The sequence below is a fragment of the Dipodomys merriami genome, unplaced genomic scaffold (assembly GCF_024711535.1).
Source record: "Dipodomys merriami isolate MVZ:Mamm:240054 unplaced genomic scaffold, mDipMer1.0.p SCAF_306, whole genome shotgun sequence".
NCBI classification, from domain to species: Eukaryota; Metazoa; Chordata; class Mammalia; order Rodentia; family Heteromyidae; genus Dipodomys; species Dipodomys merriami.
The window spans coordinates 224,835-247,211 of record NW_027204560.1 but is presented as its reverse complement, the minus strand read 5'-3'; the positions used below and the strand labels follow the sequence as shown (position 1 = coordinate 247,211).

At 38.9% G+C, this 22,377-nt stretch overlaps 1 protein-coding gene across 2 annotated transcripts in view; it reads left to right on the top strand.

The window, feature by feature from the left end:
- Spata16 (spermatogenesis associated 16) overlaps positions 1 to 22,377 on the top strand; it is a 239,033-nt gene that overhangs the window by 21,187 nt on the left and 195,469 nt on the right. For both annotated transcript variants that reach the window (XM_070041296.1, XM_070041298.1), the window contains exon 2: positions 15,550 to 16,162. In XM_070041296.1, the coding sequence (XP_069897397.1) occupies positions 15,551 to 16,162 (612 nt within the window). In that variant the 5' untranslated portion in view covers position 15,550. The remainder of the gene's footprint in view (positions 1 to 15,549; positions 16,163 to 22,377) is intronic.

Genomic DNA, 22,377 nt, shown 5'->3' with positions numbered 1-22,377 from the left:
AGATCTTTGTTTTAGATCTTGAACTTCTTCCTTAATTTGGTGTTCAGCGTTTATTCTCAAATCACTTAGTTGGTTATGGTTTCCTTGGATTCCCGTTCCTTCTGTCTGGCTCCATTCAGGATTCCCTTTGTCATCTCCCTGAATTCTTTCAGCTGTCTGTTTATGGATTCCATGAATGCCTCTTTTGATCTTTGTCTATTCTCATCCTGCTCTCACATTCCTGTTTTACTCTTTGATTAGCTTCCTCACATTCACGCAATTCCTGTAGTTTTCTTTGACTGTTCTCAACCTATTTACACAATTCCTGATTTTCTTTGTTCTCAGCCTGCTCATGCAATTCCTTTATTTCTCTTTGAGTGTTCTCAACCTGCTCACGCAATTCCTGCATCAATCTTTGAGTAGCTTCCTCATGCTCATGAGATTCCTGTATTGATCTTTGGTTTGCCTCCTCTCTCTCCCTATCACACTCATACTGAATCCTTTGCAGGTTTTCAATCTTTTCATTCACCATGTTTACCAGTAGTGTTTGTCGAGCTTTTTGGGAACTCTTCTCTGGATTTTTCATTTACTGTTCTGTCACCTGATTATCATGAGTGGTAGTTGAGATACTCAGACTTGCCATTTTTCTTGTGTTTTTCTGGCTTGTTCTGCCCATTTGATATGAAAGTAACACCAATTTTGTGCTAGAACACTATTTTAAGACAGGCATCATCCAAAGTCCTGTAGTTGCACAGTCAAAAGGCTGCAGATACAATCTAGTTCAACAGATACAATCTATTCAACATCAGACAACTATGGATTAATGGGCTAAGAACAGCAAAGAAGAATTTGGCAAACCAGAAATTATTAGGTTTAGGGAGAAATGTGGGGAAAAATAGGATTAGAGGGATGTGGAGAGGTAAAAGGAGAATGAAATTAACCAAGTCCTAATCTCAAAGAGGGAAATGGATTGGACAGAATGATATGAGAGATTAAAAAAGAGACAAGAAAAAATGGAAAAACAAACATTTAAGTTTAAAAAGTGAAACTTAAAAATTATCTAATTTTGAAGGTGAAATTGAGAGAAGAAAGGGGTTGATGAGAGGAGGGGAGGGATAGAAAGGAGACATGAAAAATTAAAAAATAAAAATTCTTTAAAAATTATATAGGTATAAATAATACTGCTCTTAAGGAATTTAAGCCTAAGAGGTTTTTTTTGGTGGGAATGGGGGGGTCTGGTCATGGGGCCTGAACTCTGGGCCTGGGCGCTGTCCCTCAGCTCTTCAGCTCAAGGCTAGCACTCTACCACTTGAGCCACAGCTCCACTTCCAGCTTTTTTTTCTTTTCGCTTATGTGGTGCTGAGGAATCGAACCCAGGGCCTCATGCATGCAAGGCAAGCGCTCTACCACTGAGCCACCTTCCCAGCCCCCCTAAGAGGTTTTCAATTGAATAATAAAAAAAAAATTCTGGATTAAATCTGTACACAATGGGGGATAAGGTCTAATAATTGACGATGGGTATATATCTGGGATGAGCAGAACAGCAGTTAAGGTATGCAAAAAAAGACCAAAAGAGAAGAAAAAATGAAAAGAATGGAAAAGAGAAAAAAGTAGTAGAGATTTTTAAAAAAGCACACACAGACACATATACACCTAAAATAAAAATTATGAGAGATTATTTTGATTATTTTTTTGGGGGGGTGGATGAGAAGATTCTGTATCTCCCTTGTGTCTGTAACCAGTCTCTTGGCGGAGTCTCTTGTCCGCTTGTGGTATTTGGTTTTTCTGTGGCTTGATTGGTTTCTTAAGTCAGTTTGTTTGAGCAGACAGAATAATGTTCTGCTTTACCCAGGATTTTGTGATCCTCCTCCCAGGCTAGTTCAGTGGGAGGGAGATCTGCTTTGAGTATCACAAAAGAGGGAGATAGCTGTTTCCTCTAGTGTGGAAATGCTGTGATGAGGCTAGGTTCTGGGTAGAGTTGAGGTCTTTCAGCAAAAAGATGGAGATCTCCAGTGGGTAGGGGAGGGGAGGGGTGGCCTTCCCTCCTCTGCTCCCTGAGAAGGATTTTGGATGTCAGGGTTCTACTCACGCCAGAATCTTAGTTCCTGGGTTGTCTCTGGTCTGCAATCTGCAGGATGAAGATAACTGCTCCTTGTCAGTTCTTGCTGGTGTTGAGTGGAATCTGCTCAACCACTGTGTCTGCAGCCTTTGTCCTGGACTGTCTGTGTTGTAGGTATGGTGGCTACAGCCAGCCACCACCACTGCTGCCACCGTTGCCACAGCTGCGGCTACCAGCAAGTGCTCAGATCTGTCTCCTTTCCTTGATTTTCCCTCTTTGGCCAAACTCTCTGTCCTGTGATGGCACACTTGGTGTGATTCTCTAGGCTAGGACTGTTCACTGGAACACTAAAACTGCTTTCTATGAGAGAGCTTGTTTAGCCTCCAGCTTCTCCTCAGCCATCTTCCCAGAACCCCACCCCATTTTCTTTTTCTTTTTAATTTTTTCTTATTTCACCTCCACCTCCCAAGTAACTTGGACCACAGACATACATCACACCTATTACTTTTTTGCTTATTTTAAAGAGAGTATATGAAATTATTTTATTTTTTTCTTTTCCAAGATCTTTTAGTGGTAGCCAGGCTTCCAGCTGAGCACTCTGGTGATTTGGGAAAGGACAATCGGCACTTTGCAATCTTGGTTCAGGCAGGAATCCTCTGTGGATGCTCACTGTGGAGGAAAGTTGGATAAGGAAACAGGGAATTGTATGAAGTGTTTCCTTACTCACTGAGTATGAACTACAAGACGGACGTCTGTAAGTAGTCCCTGGGAAATCAGTATGCCTCCAAATGTGGGACTCAGAACAACCTGGCATCAATTTTTTGGAATCTGAATGGGGAATGTTTAACCTGAATGTAATCATGACACCATATTATCAAGACAGAACAAACTGAGATTGATTCTATAAAATAGCTGCTTCATACATTTTAAAAATGGCAAATTGTAAGAGACAAAGAAAGGGTAAAGAACTGTCCTTGAGTAGAAGAGACATGATAACTACCTTCAGTACATTATCCTTGGCTGAACCTTTCCCTAAAGCAGAAAAATACTAAGAGGACAATATTGAAACAACTAACAAAATAGAAAGAGTTGTTGTAAATTAGACAGTAGTAGGGTGATAACATCCTTGAATGTGATAACTGTATCATGTTACAATAGAGAAACATTCTTGCTGGAAGGAAATACACACTGAAGTACAAGAGGTAATGAGGCACAGTGCAGGCAACTTACTCTCAAATTCCTTGCAAAAATAATACATAAACACACATAGAACAGAAATATAATTGTAATTTAAAATGTTTAAAATTGATTAACATGTAAAAGCAAGTGTGAGTTTTTGCCAGTATTGTCACAATTTGTAAGTATAAAATTATTTCATTTTGTCTGGGGACTAGTGGCTCATAACTGTAATCTTAGCTACTCAGGAGACTGAGATCTGAGGTTCTTGGTTTGAAGCCAGCCCAGACAGGAAAGTCCACAAGACTCTATGTTCAATTAACCAGCAAAAAGTCAGAAGTGGAGATATGGCTCAAATGATAGAGTACCAACCTTAAGGGGAAAAGCTGAGGGATAGCACCCAGGCCATGACTTCAAGACCTAGTACTAGCAAAAATAAAAACAATTAATTGATTAAAGTTATTTCAATAAACACAAGATATATTTAGTGTATATTGTTTATATAAGTAATATGCATTAACTGCATTATATAAGATACATTATATAACATACATCAATATGCATATATACATATTGATACATATACACCATATACATTAATATATAATATATAATAGCCATTATATAAATAATATACATATAAAATAATATACAATATATTTATTTATTGTACATTATATTCTACAATAAATAAGCTTATTTCAAAGAAAAATTGCATTGTCTTTAACAGTGCATATTCCACCTCTGTGTAAATTAAACCTTAAAACAAATTTTCAAGTAATATGTGTGGTTATTCAAGATGTACAATGTTCACTTCATCATTAGTGTTCACTAATTTTGTTAGTCTGTGAACAAAGTTCTGACAGGACCAATCTATCTTTCATCAATCAGAAATGACAGGTACTATATGGGAGGCAGTGAAGTAAGGCAGAGAAATCTGAAGAGCTGTAAACTCAGATCAGTTTCTGGCAATGAGCAGGTCATTTCACCTGCCTGGGACTTCCCTCACCTACCAAATAAGGAAATTGAAATATGATGGAAATTCTCTCCTTGTCTACACTTCTAAAATTCTGGATTAAAGTTTTAAGAAATAAGCTAGGCAGCCCTGGTTCAGGACTATAATTCTAGCTACTCAGGAGGCTTAGAACTGGAGTTTTGATTCAAAGCTAGGCAGGCAAAGTTCCCCAAGGATAAAAACAATTCTCAAGTAACCAGCAAGAAACAGAGCTGGAGATGTGGCCTAAATAATAAAACGCTAGCTAAGCGATCAGGAGACCCTGAGTTCAATCTCCAGTATCAGAAAAGAAAAACAAAAATACAAAGTTTAAAAAAATAAAATGTGAAATATCAGCAGAATTAAAGATTCGACCAAAACTAAAGGGAAAATGTTTCTTATGCATTGTATTTTCAGCTTGTTAAATAAATAGAAACTTTGATCAACCCTCCTTTATGGGCAAGGACAGCATAATGTCTGCAAAGAAATACAGAAAAGGTTTGAACTTTCTCTCCGAATGTTCAGGATTCTGGCAGACTGGCTGCAATATGCTTGAGGAAGAAACTTAGCCAAAGGGCCCTGAAGCAAAAGGAAATATCGCTTCTTCAAACCTCATTGCCCTGTCACAGAAGTTAGTTCTTGTTTTGACACAAGGCAAAGTAAGGACTTCAGCAAAGCAGCCTCACACAACACTCTTGGGATGATACAAGTTGTACCATTCTCTCTCCTCCCCCAAAGGACTTGTTTTTCCAAAGGTTTTAGTCATGCATGAGTTCTATGTGAACAGTCAGGGAGATTATTTACTTCCCAAACAAAATGTAAAATAAGAGAGACAAGGGTAGATGCATTGTACTGTTGATTTCTTTGACTAACAAGCAATACAAACAGCAGAGGGGAAAGAAAAAAAAGGAAAAGACAGAGAGAAAGAGGAAGGGAGGGGTGGAGGAAGAAAAGAAAGAAAGGAAGGGAAGCAGAAAAGGGTACGGGAGGGGAGGGTGGAGGATTAAAGTAAAAAGGATCACAATGCCACCATAGTTAGTGAAGCTTTGTATGCTGAAGCCAATTTGCAAAAAAGTAACTGTATATGTAGCTGACTTCAAACTAAGCTGTAAGGCATTAAGTCGTCAAGTGGCACCAAAAAAAGATAAATTTAAATTCGTCATTAATTACACAATAGGTAGGATAAAATTGTTCCATTGCCCAGTCCAAAAATATTTGTTGTGTACTTAGTCTGTCTCCGGCGCGCTCTGAGCATGTATCAGCCAGCTAGGCATAAAGGTGCAGCTGAAGTGCAAATCTGTGGGTACCACTGCGATAAGTAGTATGGAGAGATTAAAATAGATGACTGGGGGCTGGTTAGTTCATCAGAGAAGGCTTTTTTTGGGAGCACACAATTAAGCTATGATCTGAATTATGTAAAAAAAAAAAAAAAAAAAAAAAGAAAACAGTAAAGAGAACATTCCAGCCCCAGGAGTACAAAGGTTCTGGGGTAGGAATGAATTTGTTGATTGGAAGACAATGAAAGCTAGGTGGCCAGTACTTAATAGGGAAGGAAAAGGTTTGCAAAGGGGCAGAGGCACCAGGGATCATACTCTATTGTAGGAGTTATGGACACCCACTGGAAAGGCTTTAAGCAAGAATAAGGTAGGAGGAGATTTTTCATTTAAAAGGATGACTGGGGCTGTGATGTTCAGTAATCTGGATGTAGAATCATGGGACCTGGAAGAAGGCTGTCAGTGGACAGAGGGAGAACTCTGAAAGAGTCAGCAGCTACAGGAAGATAGCTACAGGATGGATGCTGAGTGAGTGAAAAGAATCAAAGATAACTTGGGGAAGTTCTGTCCTTGTACAACTAGGGACAAAGGAGTGGCAAATGAGTGACACACAATGGGCCCAAGAAGGCCAGGGGTGGGAGAATCTGACAGGATGGGAAGTCACAGATATATTTTGGACTTGTAATTTTTTTATTTTTTATTTTTGCTGGTCGTGGAGCTTGAACTCTGGGCCTAGGTGAGTGCTCTACCACTTGAGCCACAGTGCCACTTCTGGCTTTTTCTGTTTATGTGGTACCGAAGAATCGAACCCAGGGCTTCATGCATGCTAGACAAGCACTCTACCATTGAGTCACCTTCCCAGCCAGACTTGTCCATTTTAAGATGCATTTTCAACCATCCAAGTGGAGGTGCCATTGAGACGGTTGAAGCTCAGGGAAATTGTAAGGATTAGAGTTGCGACCCTGGGAGCAGGAGCCCACGATGGTATTGAAGCCATAGGAGTGGACAGTCACCTAAGCACAGAATGGAGCTGGGGCAAAGCAGGGGACTCCAGGCCCCGGGCTCTTGAGTGGATGGAAGGGCAAGGAGCTGATGGGACAGTGGGGATGAGGGTAAGTGAAGAAAGAGGGAAATTCGGAAAGCATGATGTCACCAGAGAGGAGAAGAATGCTGTCCACTGAAAGCAGAACAGCAACCGTGAAGGCATAGCTACAGCTGGAGCTGACGCACCCCTGGCAATGGCTGTTGCGTTTGGAAATAGGAAAGGGAATGATGACCCAAAAAAGCATAGCCTTGGCCAGAATGGTCGAGCTCCAAGATAAAGGGGTTCTAAAAGGGAGATAAGATAGAAAGATAGAAAGTGAGGAAAGCTATGTTTTCCTTTCTGCCATGGGAAGAGCCACGACTAAAGTGTCAGCAAGAAGGAGATACCGATTCCAGGGAAGGTTCTTTTGGTTCATGTTTCTTGGAAGAGCCAGCCGCTGATTTAATAGCAATCCGAGTAGCAAGAGGAGAACAGGTAATGTGACAAGGTGACAATCTTAAGAGCATCATCATCCAGAGGAAGAAGGGTGAGAGTCCAAGGAAAAGTTTAGCCTTGAGACAGGAGTATTTTAAGGAAGTATCCTGAAGGAACTCTGGGGAATTACCAAGCCTCTTCTCTTACAAAGTACCATTACATTAATAGCTCATCCCATTTGACTCTTACAAGACCATTCCCAGTTTTCAGAGGGGGAAAATAACATTGAGACAAGAGGGATACTTTCTCCTAGGACATACATTTAATGAATTGTAAACCTAGAATTCAAGCTGTTCCTGTAACTCCACACTGAATGTTCTTTTCATTACATAACCCCACGATGAAGTCGCCTTGTAATGTTCTGTCTGACACACTGTGAGTAATGTTCAGTAGGCTGGGTACAAAGAGGTACAGTTGTTCCCATGCATTATTCCCATTAGGTGGTAAATGGTTTGACAACATTACATTTGAAGTCCCAGGAATCCATTCATGTGGAAGTTTTATGTCTGCATTCTTTTTTGCCCCCTGAATTTAGTGACTGCTGGAATATAACAGGTCCATAATTATATTTGCAGCTAAAAATCCTTAAAAACACTTTAAATATATTATGCTTTTCTCGTCAAATTTGGCTCCTATACTCAAGTTAAACATAAATTGTGTTTATGTTTATCATACTATGGCAAAGAAAGTCTCCTCCAGTAAAATAGCAGTAAAAGTTAAATACCTGCTGATAAAATTTTAAAAACAAAATCAGAGTAAGGACAGTATAAGTAACAACTAACTGGGAGCACGAAGCAGAAGAATTTGTTATCGTGTTGTCCAAAAGTCTTGTAATTTGTTATCTAATGTCCTGAGGTTAGCTGTCAAATATGGTAAATTCTCTTGGTGACCTATTTTTGGTTATTTAAGTTAAATAAGTCTAACAACATGTATAAAAGAAATGTGAAAAAATAGGTGGGTTAAGTGAGTTAATAAATTGACATAAACTTAGTATTGTATGTATACTAATTCATGGTATATTTTGTGTGTGTGTGTGTGTGTGTGTTTGTGTGTGTGTGTACAAGTACACTCATGTGGGGGGAGGGGTGCCAGTTCCGGGGCCTGAACTTATTATGGCCCCGCACACATATCACTCAGCTTATTTCTCTACTGGCTGGTGCTCTACCACTTGAGGAATGTCTCCAGTCTGGCTCTTTGGCTGATTAATTGGAGAAAGTTTCTCCCAAATTTTCTACATGAGCTGCCTGCAAGCTGTGATCCTCAGCTCTCAGCCTCCTGAGTATCTAAAATTACAGGTATGAGCCACCAGAGACTGTCTTCATTTCCTTTTTAGGTTTTATTGTTGTTGTTTTGTTTTGTTTTTGTTTTTTGTCAGTGGTGGGGCCTGAACTCTGGGTCTGGGCGCTATCCCTCAGCTCTTCAGCTCAAGGCTAGCACTCTACCTCTTGAACCATAGCACCACTTCTGGTTTTTTCTGCTTATGTGGTGCTAAGGAATTAAACCCAGGGCCTTATACATACAAGGCAAGCACTCTACCACTGAGCCACCTTCCCAGCCCCTCTATTTTAGTTTCTTAACAAGTATTATTAACCAAATTCACCTAACACCTTTCTAACAGTGGTGTGCTAGTCCTTATAAGGATACTTGATAAAAGAGAAATTTCTGACCTAGAGATATTTATTCTATCTTAAAAAAAGAAAAAAAAACTCCCCACTATCTCCACTATATCATTGCCACGTTCCTGAAAAAGCTCAGCCATTCTTGTCAGCCCAGAATATAAGTGCACAGCCATATATTCCAATAACAGACATACATTGAAGGAGCCACATAGCAATAGCACAAATGTGACACAGCTCTGCTTCTCTAGTGGTTAGAGTCAAGTAGACAAGCACCTTCTCTGAATAATTGTATGCATCACTATGCATCACTTGTATGCATCACTTCCACAGAGCTCACCTAGCTCAACCACAGCTTCACAATGAAGACCTGGTGTCACCTTTACTCTCCCATAAAAGCTGCCTAGCACTGTACCTTGCTTAGAGTTTAGGTGCTCAATATATGATTCTAAGATGGAAAGAATATTATGTACCATGTTTTTAAAATATGAAGATATACTGGTAGACTTACAAGCAAGGTGTTTTTTTTTCATAATGTCTCTCTGGTTACATTTAATAGCAAGTTAAAATTAGATCTGTTTTTTTTTTAAAGAAAGAAAACCATAGCAACTGGGATATTGAATGTTTCAGAGAGCACATTTTTAAGGTTTCTCTTTGTCTTAATCGTCCATGTTTGAACTGTATGTTTTGGTGAAAATCTAATAAACAATGTGTATTGCTAATAATCTCCGTGTAAACCGCCAATTAAGTGTAAGAAGCAACAGAAACTCCCACATAGAAGAGAAAGCATGATAAAATGATTAAACAAAAAAAATGTGTTTAAAACAATCTACTGAATACCTTTAAAGTGGTTATCCACTGGAAATGATCAAACATTGACCTCTCTTTGTTTCCTGTGTCTGTAGTTTGTTTAACATCTTGGAGATCATTCTCGTATTTCATACCAATAATTTGCTGGCAATCTTATGTAAAGGCATCTCTCTGTAAAGAAATCAATTTTATAGTTCTCTCTTCTAAATTAACAAATGAGCACTTTTGCAGAATGTTATCAGCAAATATTTCTTTGACATACATAATGATTGTCTAATAGTTTTCTCTAAAAGTATTTTTATTGAAGTAATGATTTAAATGTAGTTCAGTGCCTTAGGAACACACTAATGTCATGTTAATCAGCTTGACTACTACAAAAAAAAAAAGCAAAAACCAGTGAAGAGGTTGAGAGTTTAAACCTACCCCTTATATGATTCACCAAATACCAAAGAAGAAAATGTACTTTTCCTAGGACCAAATTTAAAACAAAACATAACAAAACAAACCTATCAAGCCCTCTTAGAAACATCTTTTTTCAAAGTTTTAGCCCTACGTTTAGAGAAAAATATATCCAAGACTTTTTTTTCAGAATCTGTATAAATTAGCCTTGGATTCACAGCATTCATATTGATCAAAAATATATATATGCAAAATTCTGAGCTAATGTCTGGATAAGTAAAGCATGTCTCTGCTTTTAGGGAGTTTATTGGGAGAAATCCATCATTTAGGCATAACTGTGATTTAAAAATCAGTACTATAAATGCCCTGGCTACTCTGAAGAGGTATAGAAGAATAATTCCTGCCTAAATTGAGGCAAGTAGAATGGATGGGAATAAGAAGATGGGAAATTCTTACTAGACAGACTGGAAGTGAGTATCTCTTATATTGAAGAACTTCTTCAATAGAGGAGAGATAATCATTTTTTAATTGGAGCTAGCTTACAGGAGGGGTGTTGGGTTAAGGGAAATAACATTGGGCTAAGAGGTGAAAGGCCTTGAATTTCACATTACTTAAAGAGAACTCCATAGGTTTGGAAAAAGCTCTCAGTGAGCAGTTCCATAACTCTTCTGATATGTGCAACAATTTTAATGAAGAGCATGTCCGTCATCTGAATTGAGGTCACATGATTTGCAACCAATCCAGTAAATACTGGTTGAGTTGCACCATTCTTTTTCAGTCTGCCTGTTTAGGACACTTTGACACATTTTAAGTATGTGTTTTGGATTTGAAGAGGGGGTTTACATCATTGTTTCTTAGCTAAATTGGTAAGGATTGATCTTCTACAAGTCTGAAAACCAAACATTTGCTAACCTGCTCAATTCCCCTGAGCATTGTATGCACCCCATGTCTGTGTTTTTGTTCCTTGTGTAAACCTTCAGTAAAAACCAAACTACAATTGCTAGAGAAAGGCTTCAGGATTGGTGCAGAAGTACTCAAAAGCCTCTTTCTTAAAAACAATAAAACCTTCCTTCTTGTCAGGAGAGATAGGCACAGGGAACAGCTAGCAAAGGATTGGAGCTAGAGGAATTCAAAGATAAAATAGTCAGAGGAAGTAGAAAAAAGGAAAGAGACAGAGAGAACAAAATATTCTTTAGAACAAACAGTTGCAAAGATAACTGTGCATTCCTATGTGCTCAAGAGATGTGAAAAATGCCACCAAGATAGATAATGTTTCTATAGATGCTGAAACTGTTACTAAGGACAACCAATCTCAGATATTCTGAAATATTTAAATGTTTGATGTAGATGGTTGACCTAAGACACCAGGGAGAGACCATGAAATTTGGGGGATATCTCATTCACCAACATTTACTGCTCAAATTTGTATAGTCTACTGTGATACTGGATATGAATCAGAGGTCCAGTATTTTGAGCTTGAATTTCAAGAGTAGCATCTCTACTACTGAAAGAAACTTATTAAACAACTACACAACTGTAATGATCATTACAGCTAGCTTCTTTCCTTCCTTCCTTCCTTCCTTCCTTCCTTCCTTCCTTCCTTCCTTCCTGTCTTCCTTCCTTCCTTCCTTCCTTCCTTCCTTCCTTTTTCTTTCTTTTCTTTCTTTCTTTCCTTCCTTCAATCCTTCTTTCTTTTGTGTTGGTACTAGGGTTTGAAGCCAAAGCCTTGCACTTGTTAGACAGGTGTTCTACCACTGGAGCCATACCTTCTGCCTTTTTGTTTTAGTTATTTTCTGACAAAGTCTTGCATTTTTTGCCTGAGGATGGCCTGGACTGAATTCCTTTCCTTACGGCCTTGAATTCAAGTCATTTATCCACAATGCCTATCTTATTTATCCAGATGAGATTTAAGCTAGTATTTTGCCCCAGCTGACAAACTGCTATCCTCAAAAATCTCGGCCTTCAAAGTAGCTGGAGTTACAAGTGTAAATGACTATACCTGGCTTACTACAGCATTTTCCCCCAGCAGAACTGTAGCTTGAACTTGTGGCCTTGTGCTTACCAGCCAGGTGCCCAACTACTTAAGCTCCCATCTCCATCTTCTCATGAATCTTAACTGAAAGTCTTAAGCTAATTTTTCCTAAATCCAAATCTTCCACCGCACAAAAGCAAGCACAAGAGTGACTGCCAAGACATTTTTTCCCTCTGGCTACTTTAGTCACATTTGTGATCCAAAGGCATACTGGATGCCAGCAATGATTTGTGAGAGAGGAAAGGGAGACAGGGCCTTGCTCAGAGGCAGACTCCACTCGTAGCCATGTGGAGCACCCGTAACACTGGCACGACACACACTTGCAAAGATCCCAACCTTTTCCCTGCTTTTATGTCATAGAAATACTACTCTAATATGTCGATATAAATCACTGGAGAAGTATTATTCTAGTATTTCACATCAGCAAATTAATACTGAAGATATTTTTGGAATTTCAATATGTCCATATGTAACCATACACATTTGTTTCTTTTTAATTATATAATATAATTTTATTGTGTTTAAGTAGTCACACAAAGGGGGTTACAATTCGACATGTCAGTTTATGAGTACAGTGCATCTTGATCAAAGTCACCCCTTCCATCATTCTATCCATTTTCCCAACCCTACCCCACCCCTTATTTTTCCTATACAGTATACAATAAATATCATGACTACATTTGCCTACCCTTTCTCTCTTCATTTGCCAGCTCCTCTCCTTGACCTTGCCACACACTCCCACTCCTGACAACTCAAGTAACAGCTTTTTGGTATTCCTGTGTTAGACTGTAAGTCATTGTTCAAAGGAGTTGCACCACTGGAATTCTCCCCTGTATATATCAAACCTTAAGATGTATATGTGCCTGTTCATATGACATTGTATGTGTTATGTATATATTTATAATTTGAGCTAATTTCCACATATGAGAGAAAATATATATCCTTTCTCTTTCTGGACCTGACTTACTTCACTTAACATAATTTTTCTAGGTCCATTTGTAAATGATAGAATATTGTACTTTCTGATAGATATGTAAAATTCATATATATGTGTATATGATTTATCATATATGTGATATATATCAGGAATATGTGATATATATATATATATATATATATATATATATATATATATATATATATATATATATCTCCATTTATCCATTTAAGGGTTCTGGGTTGTTTCTATACCTTGGCTATGTTGAATAGTGTCACAGAGCATAGCTGTATAAATGTCTTTATTGTAGCCTAACTTGAAGTATTTTAGATAAATTCCCAAGAGTAGAATTGCTGGATCATTCAGACAATACCTACATGGAGTATAGGGAAGAAGAAAGTGCCCCAAGAGTTAAATGTTAGGGAGAGTGTCATTCATTTCTTTCTTTTATTTTCCTTAAGGAATCTAGTAGGTCACACTTCAGGGTATTTAAAACTCTTTTATAGCCAAACTTCTATCTCTCAAGTAAATGTAATAATCAATATTAACAAAATAATTGGCTTTGAGAAGGAACTGCGTTTTTTCTTGAGTGGAAAAATTGTCTCCTTGTAGACAAATAGCCCTAATAATCCCTTTCATTTCATTATTATCTTATAATCCCACTCAGCCCTCTTCTTATTGTCTCTGACCTCTTGGTGGGCTGATGTGTTTACTCTTAGCTATCCTGTATATAGAATGAACTCCAGCCTGGAAGAAGGAAGGAAGAGTAATCTGAACATAAATCTTTCTGAAGATCAGCTGCCTCTGTCTGATCAACACAACCTCTGTCCCTGAGTTTCTTTGCAATATTACCACTCCAGATTACCACTCAGCACTCTTATCAGAGCAGGATGTGATAGCAAATAGAAACTGTATTCCTTTTGTTAAATATAAGCTAGTGGTTAGAGGGTTGTTATTTGTTACCCTATTGCAATCCTTCCTGTGTGTACATGCTTTGTTCAATGTTTGTGTATATATGCATATAACCCTGTATATGTTTTCATATATGCTTATAATTCAGATCTAACTACCGCAGATGAGAAAAACCACATGCCCTTTGCCTATGAGCCCAACTTCTCTTAACATAATTTTTAACTTATAGTTGAACAAAATGAATACCAGGAAGCTGAAACATGTGTGGAGGAAGGGGGGGGGTCAAGAGGAGGAAAGACAGACAAATAGAGGTAGTGTGGGTGAATAAAGTCATGATATAAGTGGAAATGTGGAAATGGAATCAGGTAACTTCAAGGGATGGGAAGGGCTGAGAGACATGGGGGATAATGATGGAAGAGGTGACATTGATCAAGATGCATTGTACTCATAAACTGAGATGTTAAATTGAAATTTCTTTGTATAGCCACTTAAAGATAATTTTGAAAAGAAATAGAAAATATACTAAATAACTATTCAATCTTAAACCATTTTATATTTTGCAGCAAATCTAGCAGTGTAGTAAAAAAAATACAGAAGATTATTACACATTTTGATCAATAGTGCTTTAGGAAAAATGCCTCTCTCCATACAACTTTGTCAGTCACATGACAGCAAAAATATTAATGCTGTAGACTCAAGGTGAATGTGTTGCCCTGTTAGAAATAGCTGGGAATGTTGAGGTGTAGGAATAAAGACGCAAACTGATAGGAAGTCGGCAAGGCAAAGTTCACCTCTTCAGAAGGGTGTGCCATCTGCCAAAAATCTAGCAGGCAAACACAGGCAGGCTGCTCCTTTCCATCCCTAACCCAGCAGGCCCCGCCCCTCTGCTCCCATTGGCTGAGCTCAGGTTCATAATCTGCAAAAGGATGGCTTAATTAACAGGATGTAACTAAAATTCCAGGAGAGTCTTAAAGTGCTCAGGGAAAATATGTATGTATGTATGTATGTATGTATGTATGGATGGATGGATGGATGAATGGATGGATGGATGGATGGATGGATGGATGGATGGATGGATGTAACTAAAATGTAATGAACAAGGGCCAACCCACAGGAATTGGTCAGGAAAACCATTCTTTGAAGACGAACAGAAAGCAAGCCAACTTCTTTGATAGAAAAAAATATTTTTTCTCAGAAACTCCATGTTACGATAGAATTGAAGGTCATGGTCTGCTTCAAAATCTGTTCTAAACAACAATTGTTATTAAAGTTGTTTAAGCCTGAGATTTAGTTTATTAATAGAAGAAGCAAATAGAGGAAACATAGTGCTCACATTTCCGGTAGCTTGTCAGAGGAAGCAACTGTGGTTTTTTAGACTTCTAAGTCTATGATGCAGCTTAGGCATGTATTTTATAATGAGTTCTGGACCCCCTGCCTTTCTAGGAAATTAATATAAAGATGGATTTGGGGGATAGAGGTCTTTTTTGGTCTTCAGTGGCTATGTATAAAATTTTCCTAGCCAATGACCTTAGGCATCTGATAAAAGTATTCATTCAATATTATTCACCTATAGATCCTTTTTCTAAGAAACAGTATAGATGTATTTTCAATAAATTATTTTCTTGAAGAACCTGAGAAAGTCTTAAATTCTGAGACTAAAGCATCCACTGTCCCAGTAAAAGGTCATAGATAACTTCAGTTTTACTCCAACAAGATACCTATAGTGAATTCCAATATAATATTACTCAAATCTATAGTGTTTCCAATGAAATGAACTATAAACTAAACCAACAGAATTTCTAAATGTTGTCTGAACTATTTTCCTTCTCCTCACCCCTACAGGATGAGCTCAGGAAGCAGTAGGAATTTGGAAAACACACCCAAGAGAGTCCATCGGGATCCTCTTGTTCCCAAGTTAAACACAAGCAAGAAAATGTCTACCTTAGCAAATTCACCCAGCAGCCTGGAAGTGCCACCAGAGACTAAAAAAAGCTGTGGAGATAAACAGGCTGAAATCCCAGCTGAAAGAATAAAAATGGCCAAGACAATCAAGGAAAAGCAAAACAACGATTTAGAGAAAGTGAGCTTTAAACGGAAGGCAGAAGGTGAAGAAAAGCCAGTGGCTAAGAAAGAGGCCAAGGGAACAGAAATTGACAACCAGCTCCACACCACGCCTCTGCCTCATATCTCCTTAAAGACCATAATGGATGTGGAAGCAAAGTTGGTCTACATTGATGAGGAGGATGTGAGCTATGAGTTTGTAAAGTCTTTCATGTCCACCGAGGTTCAGCAAGCCTGCCGAGCTGCTGAAATAGCAGACCCGCTGAGTGGACCTAATTTCAGCTTCCTACCTCAGATTGACAAATGGCTTCAGGTGGCCCTCAAGGATGCCAGCTCTTGCTATAGACAAAAGAAGTACGCCATGGCCGCGGGACAGTTCAGGACAGCGCTGGAGGTATGGGATTAAAGAAAATATAGATCAGTAGCTAGAAGGAAGGAGATGGGAGGCGAAGTTACATTCAGCGGCTCCAATCACACCGTCATGAACGGTGATCGTTAGTAGGGTGAAAATTCTTAATATCAGGATTGTGCACTCCACGATTTATAAGACAGGCTTGCAAATTAATAGGGCCATATGAACTTGATATACAGAAATAGCCCCAAAGTGTAGAACTTATGCTTTCATTCTGTTAATGAATCCTAGTAAATACTCCCAGGTCTCCAAATGAGACTGGTTTTGTCACTTAGATGCACATCTATAAAAGCCACAATGTTTTAGTGCAATTGGGTGAGTAGAATGTAGATTCCCGACAAAGAGATGATTAATGAGTATATGAGTTTTCCTCTTCTGGTATGTGGTTTCATTGAGCCAAGCATTACCCCCTTTATCTTTGAGCATGAACTCATTGATACTTCATATGTGATACTTACTAGAAACAAAGTTTTACCTTGTCATTAAATTTCCTTTCCTATGCTAATACACTTTATTAAGAATTACTTTGACATCTGCAAACAGGTTTGGTTTGTCAATATCTTGACATTAAGCGTTAGCCTTTGGCTGGGCACCAGTGGCCCACGCCTGTAATCCCAGCTCCTTGAGAGGCTGAGATCTGAGGAGTGCAGCCTGAAGCCAGCCTGGACAGGAAAGTCAGTAAAACTTTATCTCCAATTAACCACCAGAAAACCGGAAGTGGCACTGTGGCTCAAAGTGGTAGAGTTAGCTTTGAACAAAAAAAGCTCAGGGATAGCATCTAGACCCTGAGTTCGAGCTCCATGACTGATGAGAGAGAGAGAGAGAGAAAGGGGAGGAGGGGAGAAAGTGCCTACATAGAACACAAGTGATTCGTAGAACCCAAACAGATGCATCTACAAATATTTCCTTTGTCCTGAAGTATCATGACACCAGTAAGACAAGTGTGATGTACTTTTTAAGCTTCTTAACAGTGTAATGAGTGGTGGGGAAATACAGGTACATTCACCAGCATCCAACAGAAGCCGAGCTACCCTGAAAGCTGAGTCCTCCAGCCCAGGAAAGCCTGCTGAAAGACTGCATGAAGGTCCTGAGCCTCCCTTCAGGACCATTTCCAGCTGGATGTTTTTCCACTGGAGGAGGGTTAAAGATATGATTTCATAGGTAAAGAAAGATATAATTTTGGTAATGAAAAAAGACATATATATTTTTCAATGCCATACAAACTTCACATTGCAACTGGCTAGAAGCAAAAGGTTCCTAAGTTAACTGGAAGAAATACCCAACTTTCGATAAAGCCCAGTGTTGAATGCTAATAGCAAAATTCTGAATCATTATTTGATGACCTAAAGATATAACTGTACTGGAAAAAGTATGTAATCTTTCTCCTCTCCTCTCCTTTCCTCTCTCTCCCCCTTTCTCCCATTCTCCTTCCCTCCCTCTGCCCTTCCCTTTTCTCTCTCCCTGGATTTTTAGGAAACTTTTAGATGCTGACACTAATTACTGGTAATTAACAAAGGTAATTATTTTGAGACCAAAACTTAGCTTAGACATATGGCCTAGCTTTCATCTCATTATCTTGGGAGTCAACTTTGAAATCTCACCTAGAATGTCTCTTAATAAACCAAAAGCTACAGGGAATAGAACAATTTGTAGCTTCTTTAACTCTTCTGCTCCTGAAGTGAACTTGCAAATTTAATACTTTCTCATTATTCTCAAGAATTAAGTAATGTAGATCTCTTTTTATGTCTATATTTTAAGTAAGTCAGGGTGGGTGACAGATACCAAGAGCAGAAAGATGATCACAACTGGTGGATGTGTTAGCAGATATTTCAGCTCATATACATTAGGGTTAGATTTGTCTGTGACAGAAAATCTGAACTAACATGGTGAAAAAGGAAGAAGTTTCTTTTCCTCTCAAAGTTTGGTACAGTCTGATCCACAAGCAGATTATGTTTTGTTCCTTAACAAGTAGCCTTGAAAAACAGGCTCACGCCTGTCACCCTAACTACTCAGGCAGCTGAGATCTGAGGATCATGGTTCAAAGCCAGCCAGGGTAGAAAAGTCCATAAGACTCTTACCTCCAATAAACTACTCAGAAAAAGCCAGAAGAGAATCTGTGGCTTGAGTAGTAGAGTGCAAATCTTGAGCAAAAAAGAGGCTCAGGGACAGTACCCAGGCCCTGAGTTCAAGCCCCAGGACCAGCAGGGGAAAAAAAAAAAAGGTGTGGTCTTGACCTCATGATCCAAATTGGCTGCTCCTACTGTGTCATCATATACACAGTCCAACTAGCCAAACTCATGGGGTATCTAGCATTTCTATAGTTTCTGGGGAAACTATAGACCAGTGAGTATTTCTATAGTTTCCCCACTGATCAGAATTTAGTCATGTGACTACCCATTGCCCGTGAGGAAGACTGGGAAGCCCTAACATTCAGAGGCTCTCTTAGATAAGTAGAAATACTTAGTATTTGGGAGGAATTGTAATCCATATAAATATTTGCCAGATATGTGGTATACAGTCAGCTCCAGGAGTGACCACATTTCTTGTGGTTAAAAGTAGCAACAGACAAGTGAAATAGAAAAGTATGAGCTAAGCAAAGGCCCTGGAGATATGCAAATATTTATTAATTAACATGATAACTTCTAATGCATATCAGAAACCCATTAGGAATATTCTGTTGTGATATTACTTTTCTTATGCTCTTGGCAAAATAGTCACTCCTTGTGTTTTAAAAAAGTCTTTTACCCATATATGCAATTCTATCATAATAATCCATAATGGTTAAAATAGGTATGCAATGATTCAAAGACAATTTAACTTCCAAAAAGCACTAAACTTTAATCTTTGAGGTATTTCAGAAAATAGCAAGCATTTATTTAAATGAACTAAATGAAATAACTTAGTTTCACATGTTTTATTTGTGCTATATAAAGTTAATCCAGTTGTATGGATAAGCCATTGTTCCTTGGCTCTTTGATCAACTGATGAATTGTCCTCAAGTTTTCTTCAAATGAATCATTATCTGCTCTTGCATTTGAACGTATATTCCAAGTCAAGGCATTTGAGCAAAATGCACAAACTGAGGATAACACAAATTTGAATCATGTTCATGCTGAGATGCTATTTCTCTATAATTTTTTAAAGAAGGCTATGAAATTCATTAATTATAAAAATAGTAGGGCCTCACCAACTGAGGTGTCACATACCTAAAATCATGTGTACTCAGGAGGCTGAGATAGGGAGGGATCTGGGTTTGAGGCTAGCTTGGGCAATATTTTGGGAGAACTTACGTCACTCATAGCTGAGCATGGTGGTGTACGCCTGTCCTCAGAGCTATGCGCTAAGTGTACATAAGAGGACTTCAATTCAGGTGGTCCCAAACACAAAGACAACTAAAACAGAAAGGAAAGGTCTGAAGTTCTGGCTCAAGTGTAGAGCACCTGCCCAGCAAGCATAACACCCTGAGTACAAACTCTAGTCACACACACACACACACACACACACACACACACACACACACACACACACACACACACACACACACACACACACACACATACAAAATAAGGATTTTATAATTTAAGAAATTATAAAATTAGCCTCATGTATAGTTGCATTTGCATAGTAGGCAATATACACTACTGTTTAACAAATTTCTTAGCTGCCAATAAAAAAGGGAAATTTTAATTAATAAACATAGTAACCACATTTTCAAAAGAATAATAACACTAATTAATAAAGACTTTTAGGAAATTGTAAAAGTCAAAGGACAATAGTCAAATGTTTCTTGTCACATTTGGAAACCAAGTCAAAACCATCAGTTCAGCTTCAATCGGAGGGTGTGAGTAGTTAAAAGGCTTCCACTTCTGACTTAGAATAAGTGTGTATTTCCCCTTCAAAAGTCTCAGCTTCAAGCAATCTTATTGAAAAAGGGAGAACAAAGCTTTCCCTTCCCCCACAGAAACTTTCACATCACTAGGAAGAACTCCTTTCAGTGCTAATCTTCTTTTAATATCTTGATGCCCCTGATCCGTAAAGTTAAATAATTTGCAGTTACACAGCTTTTTCTGCATGCCAGGTACTGCATTTTCCCTTCTGGGAATATTTACATTCATTATTCCATTTTCTTCCCACACCAGCCAATGAGATAGGATAGACAGGGGAAGGAACTTGCTCAAGGGTCTACAGCTAGAAAGAATGGCTCCTGGATCTGACCCCTGGCTTACCAGCTTAGCCAGGATGCCTTTGCTACTTTGCAGATGAGTTGATTGGAAATTGGGATTCCAGAGCCTGCTAGACCTGCAGAAATGGAATCTACAATCCAACAGATCCTCCATGGGCCACAGGGCAATTTGAAGAGCACTGTGCACTGTGAGGTGTCTACACTGAACAGATTTACTACAGTCGTTTTTATGTTAAATATCCTCCAAAGTTTGTGTGCTGAAGAAGGAGGCTCCAGTGTAGTGCTCTTACCAGTTAGTGGATGATTATTAGCTAATTGGAGGTGTCCCACTGAAGGACCAGGGAAACTACAGCCCCTTCCTCTTTCCTCCCCTGTTCTCAGCACAGGCTCAAATGATCAGGCCCACCACTCATGCTCTAGAACCTCCAAAACTGTGAGCCAAAACACCCCTTTCTCTTTATGAAATTACTGTGTCATGCATTTTGTTCTATTGAAAGGACAAATGTGACTGTCACATTTACCCTCCAGTTCACACTATGTACTTTGACCTTGACAATCTTACATGTCTAATACTGACTTCACAGAAAAAAGACAAAACCTTTACTTAGGCATTTTTCATTTTTAATCTTAATTTATTTTTAAGTAGTAGTACAAAGGGTTTCAATTCAACATTATCAGCCAGGTGCAAGTGGCTCAGGCCTATAATCCTGGCTACTTAGGAGGCTAAAATCTGCGGATTGCAGTTCGAAGCCAGGCCAAGGCAGGAAAGTCTGTGAGACTCTTATCTCGAACCACAAAAAGCCAGAAGTGGAGCTATGGCTCACGTGGTAGAATCCTAGTCTTAAGCAAAAAAGCTCAGGGACAGCACCCAGGCCCTGAGTTCAAACCACAGGACCAACACCAACAAATAAATGATTCAACATATCAATTTATGAGTAAAATTAATCTTGGACACTGTCAACCTTCTATTGTTCTCCTCCATGACTCCCATGCAGTATGGTTACAGGCTTCCATTTTCACATATGCACCTTGAATACTATGACACCACCCTTCCCCACTCCATTGATATGCCCCTTTGGCCTCCCCCACCTCTGACAATACTGCCTTCAGCTTCGTTGGTATTCAATTATGTTAAACTATAAGTGTCCAAAGGCATTACTGTGCAGGTAGAAAAGAGCTTATTGGGGGGAGAGCATACTCCCGCTCTGCACAGATGGGGGCATGTGTAAGGGATGCAGGGGAAATAAAAGGAAGGGAAGGGAAGGGGGGAAAGGGACAAGGGGCAAGGGAAATGCTGCAAGGAGGCCAGTGGCAAAACAAGGGGTGGAACTGATGATGGAGACTGATAACGGGAAGAGAGCAGGGAGGAGGTGTGGCCCCAGCCAAGACTTCAGAACCTGGGGGACCTCCCACTGCCCCCTGGCGTTCTGGTTATCTGGGTCACAAAGGCTGAGTGGGGGCTTCTAGGGAAGAGGCCATGTGTGCACCAAGCAAGAACAATGGGGAAGGGGCCATTTTTCCAGGGTGGACCTAACACATACTTTAGATAATATGTTTGTCTGTATATGCACGTGACCCTGTATGTTTTCACATACATTTATAACTTAGAGATAACTTCCACATATGAGAGAGAGCATGTCTTTTGGTTCTCTGAGCCTGAGTTACTTGATAGCACATACTTTTTGGCCAGGTCCATCTTTTTCCCTGCAAATGATATAATGTGAAGTCTTGGGAAACAAGACATATGTCTGAATGCATATATAAATATATATACATGTACATATGTATGTATACATATATACGTATATATGTATGTGTGCATAGATAGCAATTTTTTAAATCCATTCATCATCTGAGCTATTCTGCATCTTGGCTCTGGTGACTAGTACAGTACACTATCTTTACTATATGCTGACCTGTAATCTGGATAAATGTCCAAGAGTGGTATCACTGGGTATAGTTCTATTGTTGTAAGGTGAGAAAACAGAGAAGCCACATTTTGAGAGGTTGAATC